We start from the raw sequence: 17,448 nt of genomic DNA on the forward strand, positions 1-17,448 counted from the left end.
ACAATAAAATGTGAAAAATGACAACCCTGAAGACACTTCGTGACCATGTAGGGGTTTTCCCCATACTTCTCGTGCTATATTCGTATCACATTCAATTAACAACTTTAAAATTTTGCTTAGAAAGTTGATAATCTTGAAACGAGTATTCATAAACACGAGTTTACGATTTATATTTCAATTTAATCAGTCATAGAGACATACTTATAGATAGATTCAATTTGATTTAAGGTGATAATATCTTGTTAGTGACATTTCTTGGGCGAGACTTATGATTATTGGTGGTGGTGATGAAGCGAAAATATGAAAGAACGTATGTGAAAATATGAACCTCTTGTATTTTTACTTTCTTGGTTTATTTCAACGGCTACTAAAGTTGGCATTAATTAAGTCGTCGTGGCCTAAAGGATAAGACGTCAGGTGCATTCGTGTTGAGCGATGCACCAGTGTTCGAATCTCGTGGGCGGGTACCAATTTTTCTAATGAAATATGTACTTAACAAATGTTCACGATTGACTTCCAGGCTGAAGGAATAACATCGTGTAATAAAAATCAAACCCGCAAAATTATAATTTGCGTAATTACTGGTGGTAGGACCTCTTGTGAGTCCGCGCGGGTAGGTACAACCGCCCTGCTTATTTTAGCCGTGAAGCAGTAATGCGTTTCGGTTTGAAGGGTGGGGCAGCCGTCGTAACTATACTTGAGACCTTAGAACTTATATCTCAAGGCGGGTGGCGCATTTACGTTGTAGATGTCTATGGGCTCCAGTAACCACTTAACACCAGGTCGGCTGTGAGCTCGACCCATCTAAGCAATAAAAAAAAGGCCTTTTTTACTACAGACGTTGGCAGGATTTGGAAGGTTTTCAACTAAAGTAAGGCTGGATCTATAGTTTAGAGATGGTCACACTGGTAGATTAGGTACCAGGTAGATTATACACATTTGAGATATATATTATTTTGGTAGTTTTGGTACCTACCTACTCTGACTGATCCTCAGGTAAAATGGATGTTTTAGAAATTGATAATAGTTATAAAGAATTTAAAACGATTGAGGAAGTTGAGTTAAAGCAATGCGAGGAGTGGAGTGTATCTGAAATGACACTGAAGGAAATAGAGTACAACACCTTTTTTGAACAATTTATGTTAAGAAATGTACCATGTATATTAAAAAATGTAAGTTTCAACTGGGAGTGTTCAAATAAATGGATTCTTAGAAACCAAATTAATTATGAATATTTAATTGAGAGTTATGGCGATTTGGTGGTACCTGTTGCAGATTGTAATAAAATATCTTACAATTCACAAAGCAAATGTGAAATGAAAATGAAAGACTTCATACACTATTTGCGTAAATCGGAGAGAACTCAACTATTATATCTTAAAGACTGGCATTTAAAAAACGTAAGGCCTACGGATAATTTCTATGAGGTACCTGAAGTTTTTGGACTCGACTGGCTTAATGAATACGCACAAGATAACAATGAAGACGATTTTAGATTTGTCTATATTGGACCACAAAATTCATGGTACTTAATTGACTTTAGGTGACTGAACTAAAATTTGTATTTTGTGGAATAACATCATACATACTATGTTTTTCAGGACACCTTTGCACTCTGATGTTTACTCTTCATATAGTTGGTCTGTTAATGTATTTGGAAGAAAAGAATGGACTTTGTTTCCCCCAGGTGAAGAACGAAAACTAAAAGATAGTTTGGGGAATTTACCCTTAATGTATAATGAAAAGTCATTTCCCAACATTCAGCATTTAAAAGTAATCCAAGAAAGTGGTGATGCCATATTTGTTCCATCAGGATGGTACCATCAAGTTGTAAATTTGCAAGACACTATTTCAATAAATCACAACTGGATTAATAGTTGCAACATTGTATTCATGTGGAAATCTCTACATGAAAATTTGTTAACAATAGAAAATGAAATAGAACACCTAAAGGACACCCCAGAATTTCACGATCAATGTCAACTCATTCTTAAATCTCTTTTTGGTATTGACCTAGAAAGATTCAAAAAATTTATAATACATATTGCGCAAAAAAGACTGCATCAATTAGAAGAAAAATCACTCAAAAGTTTTGATAGATTTTCATTAGGGAAAAATCAAATTTTATTTGATTTAAATAAAATACATTTTGTTATGAATAAACTAAACCTAGAAAATTATAAGATTCACAATGATTTACTATCAATCATACAAAAAAAATTATTTATTTAAGTAAACCAATCACCAAATTAATAAAATAATATCTATTTAACCTTTCATGATGCCTACAATAATGATTTTTTGTCTGCATAAACATGTCCACTCAAGATCAAGTCTTTAATTTGATTCTCACTATATCCTATTTCTCTTAATATGGTAATGGTATGCTCTCCATGCTTAGGCATTTTTTTACAACTACTGGAGATACCTTGAGTTCTTGAGAGTCTTGGTGCAGGTTGTGGAACAACATTGCCTTCATCATTCCTATAAAATGTATTATCAAAAGTGTGGTACTTTGTTTTATCAATCTCATCAAAATCTAGTACTGGAGTAACACATGCATCCAATTTATCAAATATTGCACACCATTCTTCTTGTGTTTTGGTGAGAAATACATCTTGAAATTTTCTTTTACAAATATCTTTATCTGTAAATTGTGAATACTCTTCCTCGGATAAATTCAATCCCTTCATGAGATTGGAATAAAATTGGGGTTCTAGGGCACCCACAGCCATATATTTTCCATCTTTTGTTTGATAAGTTTGATAAAAATGAAATCCTCCATCTAAAACATTGGATCCAGGTTCTCCTGACCAGATAGGTAAAGTTCTTGATTTAAACAACCAAGTTGAAATATAAGCTAGACCTTGAGTCATACTTGTATCAACAACCTGACCTTTTCCAGAAACACTTCTCTCTAACAAGGCTAACAATATGCCAAATGCACACAATAAACTTCCACCAGCAAAGTCGCCCAAAAGATTGATTGGAGGAAATGGAGGTTGATTATTTCTCCTTAATAATGATAAAATACCAGACACTGCGACATAATTTATGTCGTGCCCAGCTTTCATTTTATTATAATTATTTTGACCATAACCAGTTAATCTAGCATAAATAAGCTGTGGGTTTTGTTCTAGAAGTTTTTCAGGGCCTAAACCCAACTTTTCCATCACACCAGGACGAAAAGTGTCTAAAAGTACATCAGATGAGTTTGAAAGCTGCTTGACAATGTCCACACCTTCCTTGGTTTTTAAATTAACTGCTAAAATCCTCTTTCCATTGGACATTACATCAAAAGCCGTTCTTTGTATCTGTAAATTAAATTAACAAGAAATCACATTCTAAGTTGTTATTAATTATATCAGGTTATTTCTTTAAAAATAATAACTGACTTCGGAAGTAATAGGCTTAATATTGAATTAAAATACCTTTTCAATTACAGTAACACTCGCTCCAAAATCTGCTAGAATTGTGCCACACATAGGACCTGGAGCTAATCCCATGAACTCGAGAACTTTTATTCCTTTTAACGCCATATTTTCAAACAACTTCAAAATACTAGTTGACTTACAGTAGGTATTAAATATTGAATGATGATAATCAAAACAGAGTGCTATCAAAGCGTAAACACTACGATTAGGTTTGTTTAATTATAGATTCAAACGCGATGAAAAGCACTTTTATCTGCTTTGTTTAAAAATGCACATAATTTATATGTACCTACTAAGAAATGCGCTTAGAAAGAGCAAAATCATTTAAAAGCTAAACGAAATGGAAAATCTGTGCTGCAGCAGTCTTGCATACAGTTGTGAAAGTTTGATATTACATTTGATATTACATCACTCAATAAATTAAACACATAAATGCGAACTATTCAAGACTAAGTGTTTTTATGTGATTTAATTAAGTGTATTCTATCTGTGACAACCAGTAAATTATTTTCAACATTTTTTTCACAATTTACGACACCTAGCTAATTCGTGATTATCTTTATGTAATGGGGCAATAGGGATATCGAAAAAAATTGCGGTGGCTTTACTACTTCGATTATCGTGATTGTAAGCAGTCTTTAATATTTCTACAAAGCGGTTTAAAATTTCCGAAAAGGTATAAAAAATAGTTATTATTTGAGTACTTGAAAACTGAATACTTTGAGTTTTAACAATAACTATAACGTATATATTGTCGCTGTTCTTTCCAGCAGGTCTGCTCTGCAGGTCTAATCGAGTTGAATCAAGTATCTGAAGCTCGGGCCGTCGGCGCTCTTTAAGCAAACACTGCCAACGGTTTTTGTGGTATTTGTTAATGGCGATACACGTGCTGCAGCTTTTTGTGGTTGAACAGCTTAAAAACGATAACGATAAAAACGTCGCCTATATTAACTCGTGCAGCAAGTACAAGAGGAAAGTCCTTGTCGAATCGTTCATTTCGATATCAAGCGATGGTAATTCCTTCCTCCCCCAGCCCTATAACGGCCGGAGCTCCGCAAGGATCCGTATTTGCTCCACTCCTATTCAACATCTGCGGTCGTTGTGGACCCAATTAGCACCCTTCGTCAATAACAAGGCCGTCTATTACTTTAGCAGTAACAAACCTCTACTCACCAAGATGCATGCTATACAATGACGAAATTGTCCCTCCCGAAAAACCCCTTCTGAGTAGCGATGTCAAGGCACTACTCGGCATGGAGAATGCGGTTATACTGGCAGAAGACTTTAATTATCATTACACTAGGTGGAACTGCCCAACAACGAACTTGAACGGTAGGCGACTTGACATGTTCAATAACAATCATGCCTTCGAAATCGTCGGCCCTCCAACTCCGACTCATTTCCTTTATAATTTCACTCATCGTCCGAGCACTATTGATCTGGCACTGCTGCAGAACTCTGTGCTTGCATTCTATCAAAGTAATGTCGGAGCTCAACTCCGACCACCAACCTATCGTAATGCAGCTCCGCCGTCCTTACACCCCCAAATACAGTCACGAGGACCATGGTGAATTGGCAGAAACCGAACAGCAGCTTGACAGACGCCTCCCAGCAATTCCTCGCTTACAGTCCGGATTGTTCCCCGTCCCCGCCGGACACCATCGAATCCATAGATATCTTGACTAATCACATGTCCACCGCGATAGCTAATGCGTCTCACCAAGTCAATTTGGAGGATTTCTTTCATCGCATCAGACTTCCCCCTGAGCTCAGGAATCTCCTAAGAGATAGAAACGCGTCAATCTGGGCCTACATTCGTTATCCCACCGAATCAGATGCGTCATCTACAGCGGGATGTCAAATATCGCTTATGAAGCTCGAAATATAAGGTGGGAACGTAATTTAGAAGAACTCGCGCCCTCTCACCAAGCACACTGGCGACTAGCTAGGATTCTCGAATCGGAAACTATCGCCATTATGCCTACTACGCCCATCAAGCCAACCCACGGCCGATGCACTGCAGGAGCAGTACACCACCGGTGCTCAAGCCGTGGACCCCGAAGACACAGAGTTAGTCGACAGGGAGGTAAAGTGCAGAGCTATCCAGTCACCTTCGGACGCTTTAACACCCATTACCGCGGTGTGGAAATAAGCGGACTTTATCGGCATACACAAACCTGGAAAACCTAAAAATGATTCCGCGAGTTACCCCCTGATCAGCTTCCTCCCAGTATTAGGCAAATTATACGAGCGACTATTACGTAATAGCTTTTGGGACTTCATCACCTCGAAAGGTATCCTGATCGACGAATAGATCGGATTCCGTGCGAAACACTCGTCCATTCAGCAAGTGCACCGCCTCGCGGAGGACATCTTAGTAGGACTAAATAGATGCAGACCCGTCTCCACGGGAGCCCTCTTCATCGATATCGTGAAGGCGTTCGACAAAGTCTGGCACAACGGCTTAATTTACGAATTCTTTAACATGGTCGTGCCAGACGGTCTCGTGCTCATCGTACGAGACTTGTCTTAACTTGTCGAGACTTGAGTTGTCAAACCGTTCGTTTCAATATCGAGTCGAGGAAACTCGCTCTCTCCCGCGACATATCTCGGCCGGAGTCCCGTAAGGCTCCGTTCTCTCCCCGCTACTGTTTAGCCTGTTTATTGACGATACACCTCGGTCGCCCGCCCGATTTACACGAGTAGGAAGATGTCGTTCATGCATAGTAAACTCCAAATCGTGGCCACCAATTTAGGATAGTGGTTCCGGAAGTGGCACATTGGTGCATTGATAATAATTGATATCAACCACACAAAAATCACAGCCGTGCTCTCCAAAAGGGGTCGTCCTCCCGAGACTACTGCTAGTATCTATCACCAATTAGGCGCGGTAACTTCATTCCCGCTATTAAAATCCTTGGCCAGCCCATACCGTGGACTTCGAAAGCTAACTACTAAAGCGTCACTTTCGACAGGGGGATGACATTCGGGTCCCACATTAAGTCAGTACGCGACCGACCCGCGTTCTTCTACCCCATGACCTGCAAGCGAAGTAAAAATTGTACCTTCATAACAAAGTATTACTCTACAAAACTTGCATACGTTCTGTCACGACTTAAGCAAGTGTAGTGTTTGCTCACGCGGCCCGTACACACATTAACCCTTTCCATGTTATAAAACCCCGTTTCTTAAGGATAGCCGTCGGAGAACCGTAGCATATGAGGAACGTAGATCTTCACGATGACCTCAATCTAATACCGATTCGTAAGCATCTTACGGAAGCGCCAGAACGCTACTTCGTCAAAGCGGGGCGATCCGATAACCCTCTTATCGTGGCCGCCGCTAATTACTTATCCGACCGCGACTGGGCAACGCAAGGCGCCGTTGCCCGAAATATATCTTTTCGGATCCCCCGGTTTGACTCTCGGTACTTTTAGGACCCTGAAGGATCGGTCACAGAGCTCGTCGATTACGACGATGAGTTCGTGAGCTCACTTACCCGTCCGGGTGTAGCTGGAATAGCCTCTTAATATCCCAGTGAATAGTTAGGAGAGAAAAAAAGACGAAATTGTGAATGAAATGAAATTGATTTTGAGACAAAGTTTAAAGGCTTATTACACTGGCTAAATTTAGTCGACTGAATTCAGAAGCAAATTTAGAAGCTTCTGATTACACTGTTCTAAATTTAGTTACTAAATCAATTGTCACATGGTTTTTTGTAGAACCCGACAAACTTCATCTTTCGATTTGTTTTCCGTAATAAGCATTTGTGCAATTTTACACAATGATAGTAAATAGAATGAATCTTACGACATTAAAGAATAATGTTACTAACTCGTACGGACTCAAAACACGCCCTACCACAAGTAGCTTTTCTAAAAGTCTCAGCAAATTACTCCTATTTAGCCGACAAATTAATTTAATTAGTTTATTTTATTCAATTCCCTTTATACAATTTCAATCAAAAATAAAGATAATTCTTGCGTTCTGATTTATTTTATTTTTCAGTGCTTTAGCTTTTGCATCTAACTTTCGTATAGCCTATGTTCCCTCTGCCCCTACTCTGCTATTATACTCTTTGGTTTTTCCAATTTCTGAACAAATCAAACAAAAAATAAAATCAAGTAAATTAAAAATCTATGAATTTTCTATCTGAAGTGCTATGTAATAGAGGAATAATAGCAATATTTTAAATTACACAATGTCTGTAGCGTTTGCGGCACGAGGAAATCGTCCTCCTTTAAGTCCGGCACAAATACAAAAATGTTGGATGAAAATGCTCATCTAATACAAACAATACAAGAATACCAAGCAAAAGGGCAAATAATGGAATGTCACCAATATCAGCAAATACTGCACAGGAACTTGGTTTATCTCGCATCTGTAGCTGACGCTAACCAAAATATACAGAGCATTTTACCGGTAACATTTTTTTATTACTTTATTAAGACATACATGGCATGGCCAACCTGGTGTTTAGCGGACTCCTTTAACATAACGAAGGCGTCACCCTTCAAACCGGAATGAACGTGGATTTTTGGACTTTCTTTTCAGTGGAGACATTATTTAAAACAATAAAATTTATGTTTGTTTGAAATGGAAAAATTCTGATTAGTTGAGAGAAAGTGACAGAAAGGAATCAAATAAAGCAAAATAATCTATTCATTTTCATTATGTTAAAAACTAGAGATGATTTGTGTATCTTGAAATTAGGATAATTAGTCTAGCTTGTTCACAAAGTAGTTCAATTTAGGTGCTGATACAACTTCTGGCAGCCTGTTCCATTCCATGATTATATGGTTTGGTTCATCAAAGGGCTTATCTGATGAGATATTCTACTTAAAAGTTATTTTGTACCGAAAGAATATATAGAATTAGTTGTTTTTTTTACTTTCAGCCTCCTCATCAATTAGCCACCGGAAATGTATCTCAATCTCCACCTATAAATCCCCCAACCAATGCAACTGATGCATCTGCCGGTGGTCAACAAGCCTACAGACAACCTTCAAGTGTTAGTTCAACACCAACAAGACCAACTCAATCATATGCTCAAAGACCTTATGGTCAAGGTCAATATCAAGGCCAGTATCAGAATGCACCTGGAGGGTACCCTCCACAAACGGGATATGGCTCTAATAATCAAGGATATGCTCCACCTAATCCATCCCAACCCCAAGGCTATCCTCCGAACTCTAATTATGGTCCACCAATTACAACAGCTCCAAATAACTATCCACCATCTACTCATCCAGGATCTAACTATCCACCTTCTTCGTCTCAACAACCTTATGCACCACCTTCTGGTAGCCCAGTTTCAGCTGGTGCTCCATATCCTGTGCGTGGCTCATCTCAACCACCATACACTGGAAATTCCACATATCCTCCAGGTCAAGCTGGCTCAAATTATTCTAATGTTGGTGTAAGTACTTATAATTCAACTGCTCAACCACCACAACCATACCAGTCACAACCATTTCCAAATACAACTCCAACATCTGCATATAGTTCAACATCAACTTCTCAGCCTAACCGTTCTCCTCAACCCCCAAACAATTATTCTCAACAGAATCCTACAAGTTCCACTTATGGATCACCGTCTGCCCAGTCACCAACCTATAATACTAGTCCCCATGGAAGTAGTGTCCTTACAACTGCCTCATCTGGTGGACAAACACCAAGTGGTCCTACTGGACAACAATATCAGGCTCCTTCACAACCATCACCTTATACACCTGTTACACAACCTTATTCAAACCCTTCCTCGCAACCTGGGAGTCCAGCTCCTTCAGTATCCACTGCTCCACCTCCTACTTCCTATGCGCAAACACCTCAAAATTATCCACCAGCTGGAGGTGCATATCCACCGCATGCATATCAACAGGGATATCCACCAGCACAGTATCCACCCTCCCCTTATCCTTACACACGAGCACCCGCTCCTGGTGCTCCACCTCCTGGTAATCCACAACCTTACCCAGGTTATGGATTCCAACCTCCTGCCCAGCAATGATTTGCATATTTTTAAAACCTTATAATAAATATGCTTAGGTTTAAACCCCAAAACCTATTAAAGTGTACTTCTACATTCTAATAATTTGAAAATAAATATAGTAAGTGATATTTTGTTTTAATTCAAAAAATTTACATACTACAATAACTAATTCATTACAGTATCCTACTAAAATGAACAATTGAAATAATACAAGGATCAAAATTGATCAAATAACTTTATCAGCTCTTTGAATTCACTTAATGCAAAAATTTGGGGCTGTTTGATATCAATAATCATCACTATGTTACATCATCATTAATTTAAAGACTTGCGATTTTTGTAACAATTATATTTTTAAATCCATCGCGTGCTATCAAGGAACAGTTATTGAATTGGATTAATTGGAATAATTCGTAGATATGTTACAGTACTGAAAGTTATTACTAAGAAAAATTTTTGCATTATCAAAGTTGGTTTTATTGAACTAGGATTTATAACGGCCCACATGAGGGTAAAGTTACCGTCGTTAATGCCAACTCAGCGTAGCCAAGACTACCGCTCAGGACTCATAACAAACCACATTTGAACAAGAACTTTTCTTCAGGAAAATTATGCTGGGAGTTCATATAATGTCATGGTAGGTAGTAAAAAGTAGATGGTAGGATCACCTGAACGAAATTTCTCACATTACGTACACCCCATGAAACATAAAAAAACCAAAGGACCTGAAGTTGCATGTAGGCCTGGAGATTCTAGGCAAACCGAAAGTCATTTGTAGTCGTCGTGGCCTAAAGGATAAGACGTCCGGTGCATTCGTGTGTAGCGATGCACCGGTGTTCGAATCCCGCAGGCGGGTACCAATTTTTCTAATGAAATACGTACTCAACAAATGGTCACGATTGACTTCCACGGTGAAGGAATAACATCGTGTAATAAAAATCAAACCCGCAAAATTATAATTTGCGTAATCACTGGTGGTAGGACCTCTTAGATGTCCGTACGGGTAGGTACCACCACCCCGCCTATTTCCGCCGTGAAGCAGTAATGCGTTTCGGTTCGAAGGGTGGGGTAGCCGTTGTAACTATACTGAGACCTTAGAACTTATATCTCGAGGTGGGTGGCACGTTTACGTTGTAGATGTCTATGGGCTCCAGTAACCACTTAATACCAGGTGGGCTGTGAGCTCGTCCACCCATCTAAGCAATAAAAAAAAAAAACATTAACACGATTGTCAAGAAACCGAATGGAATTTCTCTATTGAGTTAAATGGAGTAGAAGGATGTTTCTCCATCTCTAAAAATTAATTTCTATAATTACAGCAAAATGTCAGTTCATGTTCTTTTAGAAGTTGTGGCCTGTTAAGTAAAAATGTAGCATCTACTGGCAAAGTAATGATGATACTAGAAAAATAACTTAAAAGTCTATTGGCATCAACAAAACGGCTGAAAAACGGAATTCAATAATTTCCACATTTTGAACACTACGGGTGTTCGGTACTCGTAATATATCAACAGTTACTTACGGCCGTTTTCAATAACGTATCTGAGTTTTCGGATAGATAGCTATCTCCGAATATCAGCAAGAGCGTATCTATCCTTAATTTGCGTTTCACAATCACGGATAAGTGCTATCTCTCTTTAACCAACAGTAGATAGCTTCTTCCCTCCGATTTATCCGAGCCTCTTGATACGTTTCGTTCTACTACAAATACGAAACAACATCAGGATCAAGACTTATTTTATTTTATTCTAAATTATAACTATAATTTAACCAGCATATTGTAGACTATCATAAACACATTTGTTTATAAGAAAAAGTAATAAAAACATATGTAGATTTTTTTAAATTGGACGTATTGCTATTTTTATCCTAGTCGAAATTATGAAACGAAACGTTTTGACAGTCCGTTTGCCAATAAGCAGTGATCAGTTTCTTTTGTTTGTTTTTCTATTGTTTACCTACTATATTAGATGATGACTTACCTCCAAAACGCTTTAAAACTTTCGTTTATAATTCTAAGTGTGTTTATAATTAAAGAGCTACAGTGAAATAAAATGAATTCTGTAAGTATCTATGAACTACATTGATAATAATAATTTTACTTTGAAAACTTTGAGTTCAAGTTTAGAAAATATATCTTTTTCAGTCAAGAAAGGCAGCACCCATGACAAAAGATGAGACGATGATTCTAGCAGAACTTGTGGCGGCGAAAAAACATTTCAATAATAAGGCAACAAATGCCACAAACAATAAATTGAAGGAGCAGGCTTGGCAAACCCTTGTAAATGATTTTAATTCGTCGATTCGTCGTTTCCCACGAACTCCATCACAGCTTCGACTAAAATGGGAAAACTTAAAGAACGCTACGGCAACATAAGAAACAACCTTAGTAAGGTTAGTATAATTAGTTGATTGTTTGTCTCTAATAACACATTGATAAACATGATTTTTCTTCAGGTTGCCGTAGTATTTGAAATAATTATGCTCTTTGTTACAGGCTGGAGGTGGTAAGGATTGCAGATGAAATTTTGGATAAAGCATGCACATTGTTGTAGGTCACATATAATATTTTTAACACTTTTACAGCCAAGCGGAAACAAGATGGAAGAAAAGAAATGCAAGGCTAGCATAGGGACAATGCATTAGCAGAATATCTAATAGCAAAAAGAGACTTGACTTGGAAAATAAAGAAAAGGAGATTGTTGTAGCAAAACTTAAGTTATATTTAGATAATTTAAAAAATTAAAAATTACTTAAAAGGAATATTAAATTTCATAAATTAAGTAGGCAATAATAATTTTATGTTAGATAGTTTTTAAGTATATGTACAAATTCTAAATTAAATATCTTGCATGTACTAACTACCATGTAATTATCATTTTGGAAAATAAAAAATAGTCAAATTATCTTTGGAGTTTATTTTATAAATTATCTTTGGAAGCAATTATTTATAAGTACATAGTTGTATTTCAGATGTAAGTTTTGAAAAATTGTTACGAACAATTATATTATTTTCCTGTAATGTATCTGCGACTGAAATTTCTGATTCTAATTCTTCTAATTCATACTTCTGACGATATTATGCAGCATGGCAGCTATAATAACAGCTTGCATATTTTCTAGTTTTAATCTACTTTTCAATGATATACAGGGAGTCTTCTTTTACAAACACCAATGCATCTGAAAATTATACATTATTCGCTTAAATTATTTTACAATACAGTATAACAAGCTCTTAACTAAAAAAAAAGATTACCTCTCTATAGTATTTCTTGTTTTAATATGTGATTCATTTTAAATCGTTCCGATTGAGTATGTGGGTTAATTAATCACGTTAAAAGATAGGGTTGTGGGGATAGCCTCTATCGGCAAGCAAATAGCAATTTCCAAGTCCACCTTGTTATCAATGTTCTCTTGATATGTAGATAATTTATTATAATAGTGTCATATTAAATTCATATAAACACCTAAATATATAATATAAATAAATAAAAATATAATAATAATAATATAAATAAGGTAATATAAATAAGAAATACCTTTTCAATCGGAATGGTTAATTATAGTTGTATCATGAGTAGACCCAGGCCATCAAGCAACAACATTTTGAAACATCAATGATGCATTGCACACAAATTACACATTCAAAATACTCTTTTTCTATTTCTAAATTCCTCTCCTATATTTGAATCTGTAACACAAATATAAAATGTAGAGGTATCAGTGTGTAATAAGAATGAAGGTAAATAGCCTACCAGGTTATTGTATTAGTATATGAATGTCATTTAGGGCACCATGGGAATCCAGCAGTATTATAGAATTCCTGTTGAGTGTGATTTTGTAACACAACAAAATTAGGTATAATTTTGCTATTGCTATAAACAAATATAAGTTGTAATAACGAGTACTTTTATGGTTAAAATTTATCTTACCTTTTGATGTTACACTCAAATATGGTCTCATTAAATTAATCAATTCATTCACAACACCTTTGCTCAGAAATCTATAGTCAAATTCGTAATTATTGATCTTCGCCATGTAATTCAGACGATCTTTATTTTCCTAACCTTAAGATATCGGCCTCACTATCACTATCTGCATCACAATCCATTATCATTTGAAATAATTCCATATCACTATCATCACTGCTACAATATGCCAATATGAAGAGAAACAATTATTAAATTATAGCGATTTACTTTCGAAAGATAAACATGTAACCATAGATTATACACTTAATATATTAGAGACCTCGCCGGTTCCTAAAGATGACGCTAGTTGTATGTTATTTTCCTTTGTATGGGAGTTGCACCCCCCTGCATGTAACCGGCCGATTTTGACAGATAAGCGAATGCCCATACTAGAGATAGCGCCGCCTACCGGAGAGTTACTTAAAACTCATATTGAAACGGAAGTAAGCACGATTTGTATGAGCGTTCTATCTTTAGCAGGCTATCCGTCCTCCCGACGATGGATAGATAAATCCGATAGGAACTGCTGCCCGTCGATAGGTTATTGGAACGTAAGTAAGGACAAAAATATAGATTTGTCTATCTTTAGTAACCGAAACTAGGGATAGATAGGTTATTGAAAACGGCCGTTAATCTTTAACAAACTTAAACTAAAGTAAAACGCAACTGATCTAACACTGGAAGATGGGCGTTGGAAATACTGTAGTAGATGTAGAAGTAGGTAGCTTTAATGTAAAAAAAAAATTATAATATGTACAGAGATCTCTAGATGGTATCACCAACAAATTCTTGAAGATTGGAAAGATTCATTAGTCAATCATAGTCACTAACAATAAGGAATAGAAAAACAATATGAATCAAAAAAGCATAGTTTGTAGATTTTCATTTATTATATTTCTTCATAATATGAAATTGTAGGTTCATCAAAAGGATGAATGGTGTCTTCAAAATACTCTTTTGGTACATCGTTCATAAAAGGCTGAGTAGGAAAAGGTGGTGCAGTTTTGTTTCTTTTTAATGGAAGCACAGTATCAAATAGATAACACATAGCTCCAGTTTCACCAGGTATTGCAACACCCAATGTCCAAATAACATTATATTTTGTATCAATACGGAGAATCTTAACACCACGCAGTGTTCTCCATCTGAAATAAATTAATAGATCTAATATTATTTTCGGATACAGACATCACTTTAGTGATAACAGACAATGGACAACTGTTAGGTACATGTTGTTCACACCAAAATTTGTGAGTTTGTATCTGAATCAATCGTATTGGAAACACCAATCACCATCAGGTAGCTCATGTGCTTGTCAGCCTAAAAAGGATATAAGAAAACTCCATTTGCCATAATTGAAGAATTATATGTCATAGCATTCAATAAATAATTTTATGGGGAATTACTTCTAGTTACAACATGTATGAGGTAAACACTTTTAAAAGTGTTGTTTTATTCTAATGGCTCTTCATTATATGCAAAACAGTGACAGTTGTGTAAAATATCCTGTGCAGTGTTCAAATACTCTTAATTTCATAGGTGATCACTATACTGGATATTGTTAAGGATCCCCTATACACTATTCCATTTTTCTCATTAACATCTAGTTTGAGATTAAAGTTATGATAGACATAAAAGGTATATTTGAGAATGTGCATCTTCACTATTGTTACTTTTTTATTGCTTAGATGGGTAGACGAGTTCACAGCCCACCTGGTGTTAAGTGGTTACTGGAGCCCATAGACATCTACAATGTAAATGCGCCACCCACCTTGAGATATTTAGCAAATTCTAATTTTGCAGGTTTGATTTTATTAAACAATGTTATTCCTTCACAGTGGAAGTCAATCATGAACATTTGTTGAGTACATATTTCATTAGAAAAATTGGTACCCGCCTGGTATTTGCACACCGGTGCATCACTCAACACAAATGCACCGGACGTCTTATCCTTTACGCCATGACAACTTCACTAAACTGAGAAGTCCTGAACTTATGACCTCCATAGGTTTTTATTTTTTTTGCGGAGAGGCTGAGCAAATATTTGACCCTTGTGGATCTTCAATTAGAGTAGTAATAAGTTTTATTGTATTTACAGCACCATTTTACACAATTAGTATCCATCTTTGTATGTGTTAGTTTTAACATGTGAAAACAGTTTACCTGTTACCCATGTGTCCAGGCATTTTTGTTCCAGGCCAAACTCGTGCTTTTTCACCACCAGAACCAATATTACCAGGTCTTCTATGAGTTTTGGTGACTCCATGAGAAGCAGGCATACCCTTAAAACCCCACCTCTTCATCACTCCTTGAAAACCTCTATCCATACTAAAAAATACAAACTCTTAAAAATTAGTTCACATGGCTATCACAAGTAATTAAAAACCACTGAACTATGAAACAATATTTACAATTTTTTTAAATTTACAAGTTAAATTTAGGGGAAATTATAAACATTTTGTATTTAATAGTTTTCAAAGTTTAACAGCAGCTTGCTGTAAATAGTCAAATAAAGTTAAATATCACATAACGCTGGCAGAAATTAATGAGAGTAACAGATCACCATTAACAACACTACTAATGTAATAAAGTCATTTACGTTTTCGATCGAATGTCAATACAATCCCCAACTCTAAAATGAGTCGCATATAATGGAGTGCCATTTGGTAAAGCAGATTCTGGTGATACAATAAATCTGCAGAGGTGCCTTTTTGGCAGCATTCCAACACTGTCAAATATTCCACAGTAATCTTTGGTGACAACACTAGGGTCGATGTTTTCAGCACCAACTAATATACAGCCATACTTTTGTTTCTCTACCCATTTTACATTAGATTTTATCATAGGTTTGTATTCTTCCGGAGGTATATATTTGATAACATGATTGTCAACAACCTGTTGAAAAAGGAAACAGATAAATTATATTAAACTGACAAATGTGACCAAGTAAGATCTAACCTAGAGTAAGTTATATTGACTAAATTGCTTTAAAGTTAGCCACTAGGCCTAAGATATTGATTGAGTGACAGTCGCAAGGCAGCTTATGCAGCTTCTCGTGATAAATTTCCTATTATAAGTTTGAAAATCTGTTATAAGTAGACAGGGCAGTACTTGTTGTAATGGAGAACATTCAGGATGAGGCAGTTTTGATTGATAGGTTGAATTGTGAAAATGAAGCTAAAATAACACTGTTTCAATATTTAAAAAAAAATAATAATTTAATTGCGTTTTTTTAATTCATCGTCTGTTGAGCATCCGATTCCGGAGGGACCGATTATCATTTTAATTGTTTTAATTATTCAACAGGAGAAAGGTTAAGCTAATATACTGACCTGTAACAGAGTCGTAGATACCTTTTTACCATCTTTACACCATAATGGATAGTTTCCTATCTTTCGTGCAATAAGTCCCACTCTTTTTGTTTGAGGAGTCCATATCACTTTTTTTTTGACATCGTTTAAAATGGGAGAGGTCAATGCTTTTTTTTCTAATGCAGTCTGTGCCTCAAGTTTATCCTTTATCACTTCCTCCAAGAATTGTTTATTTTCTTTAGTTAGGTAGTCATCTGTCCACTAAAAGAATGTCGGTAAAATATAAGCATTTATTATGGTGTCAACTACAAAAATAACATTATTTATTAATTAATTTAATTATTATTTGTTACTCACCACTCTCTCTTTTGGGACATACCAATACGGTGGACGAAATCTAGGCTGCCGCGATGCACCACGAATATTACACGCCACATTATCAAACCTGCAAAAAAAAAACATCTAATTTAATACCTGTATTCCTCGACGCAAGAAATGTATGAATTTAAACATGATTTAAGCTTATTAAAACTAACCTCGATTTTTGTAAAGCACCCCATAATAATTTTAAACTATTTGGGAACATAGTGCTTTGACAATTTTGGGCAAAATACTTATTTGCCCTTTCTTTTACTAATTTTAAAATTTATTTAACTTTTTCAAAATATTTTCTTGTAGGCAGTAGTAGTAGTTTTATTTTTCTAATTGGAAAGGCAAAGGTATCATACCATACAGCCTAA

General features: G+C 36.1%; 4 protein-coding genes and 1 long non-coding RNA gene across 7 annotated transcripts; 2 read left to right on the plus strand and 3 right to left on the minus strand.

The window, feature by feature from the left end:
* Positions 1–939: 939 nt before the first annotated feature.
* On the plus strand, positions 940–2,327 carry JMJD4 (jumonji domain containing 4). Its single transcript, XM_028178389.2, has 2 exons — positions 940–1,525; positions 1,602–2,327. Exons 1-2 carry the CDS (start codon positions 1,002–1,004, stop codon positions 2,230–2,232), a joined length of 1,155 nt encoding a protein of 384 aa, XP_028034190.2. The 5' UTR covers positions 940–1,001; the 3' UTR covers positions 2,233–2,327.
* Amacr (Alpha-methylacyl-CoA racemase) lies at positions 2,088–11,222 on the minus strand. Of its 2 annotated transcripts, none has more exons than XM_089740357.1 (2): positions 10,949–11,222; positions 2,088–3,314 (listed from the first exon to the last, which is right to left on the minus strand). In XM_089740357.1, the coding sequence occupies exon 2, from the start codon at positions 3,288–3,290 to the stop codon at positions 2,286–2,288; it is 1,005 nt and encodes a 334-aa protein (XP_089596483.1). In that variant the 5' UTR covers positions 3,291–3,314; positions 10,949–11,222; the 3' UTR covers positions 2,088–2,285. The 2 variants fall into 2 exon arrangements, with proteins under 2 accessions (XP_089596483.1, XP_028034192.2); XM_028178391.2 differs by lacking the exon at positions 10,949–11,222 and adding an exon at positions 3,432–5,243.
* LOC114246018 (uncharacterized) lies at positions 7,485–9,552 on the plus strand. The gene is given in 3 exon segments (XM_028178388.2): positions 7,485–7,690; positions 7,693–7,856; positions 8,332–9,552. Coding segments are annotated over 3 exon segments (1,332 nt in total). The 5' UTR covers positions 7,485–7,635; the 3' UTR covers positions 9,445–9,552.
* A 1,107-nt stretch (positions 11,223–12,329) lies between the features above and the next one.
* On the minus strand, positions 12,330–13,741 carry LOC149503155 (uncharacterized). 2 transcript variants are annotated; one of them, XR_016325808.1, is made up of 2 exons: positions 12,966–13,741; positions 12,330–12,606 (listed from the first exon to the last, which is right to left on the minus strand). It is a non-coding gene; the product is annotated as an uncharacterized LOC149503155 (long non-coding RNA). The 2 variants fall into 2 exon arrangements; XR_016325809.1 differs by having other exon boundaries at positions 12,330–12,893.
* Positions 13,742–14,267: 526 nt separating this feature from the next.
* mRpL3 (mitochondrial ribosomal protein L3) lies at positions 14,268–17,423 on the minus strand. Its single transcript, XM_089740358.1, has 6 exons — positions 17,245–17,423; positions 17,066–17,153; positions 16,730–16,969; positions 15,997–16,292; positions 15,561–15,725; positions 14,268–14,542 (listed from the first exon to the last, which is right to left on the minus strand). The coding sequence occupies exons 1-6, from the start codon at positions 17,292–17,294 to the stop codon at positions 14,287–14,289; spliced, it is 1,095 nt and encodes a 364-aa protein (XP_089596484.1). The 5' UTR covers positions 17,295–17,423; the 3' UTR covers positions 14,268–14,286.
* Positions 17,424–17,448: the final 25 nt, after the last annotated feature.

This window comes from Bombyx mandarina, chromosome 04 (genome assembly GCF_030267445.1).
Source record: "Bombyx mandarina strain Sakado chromosome 04, ASM3026744v2".
Classification (NCBI taxonomy): domain Eukaryota; kingdom Metazoa; phylum Arthropoda; class Insecta; order Lepidoptera; family Bombycidae; genus Bombyx; species Bombyx mandarina.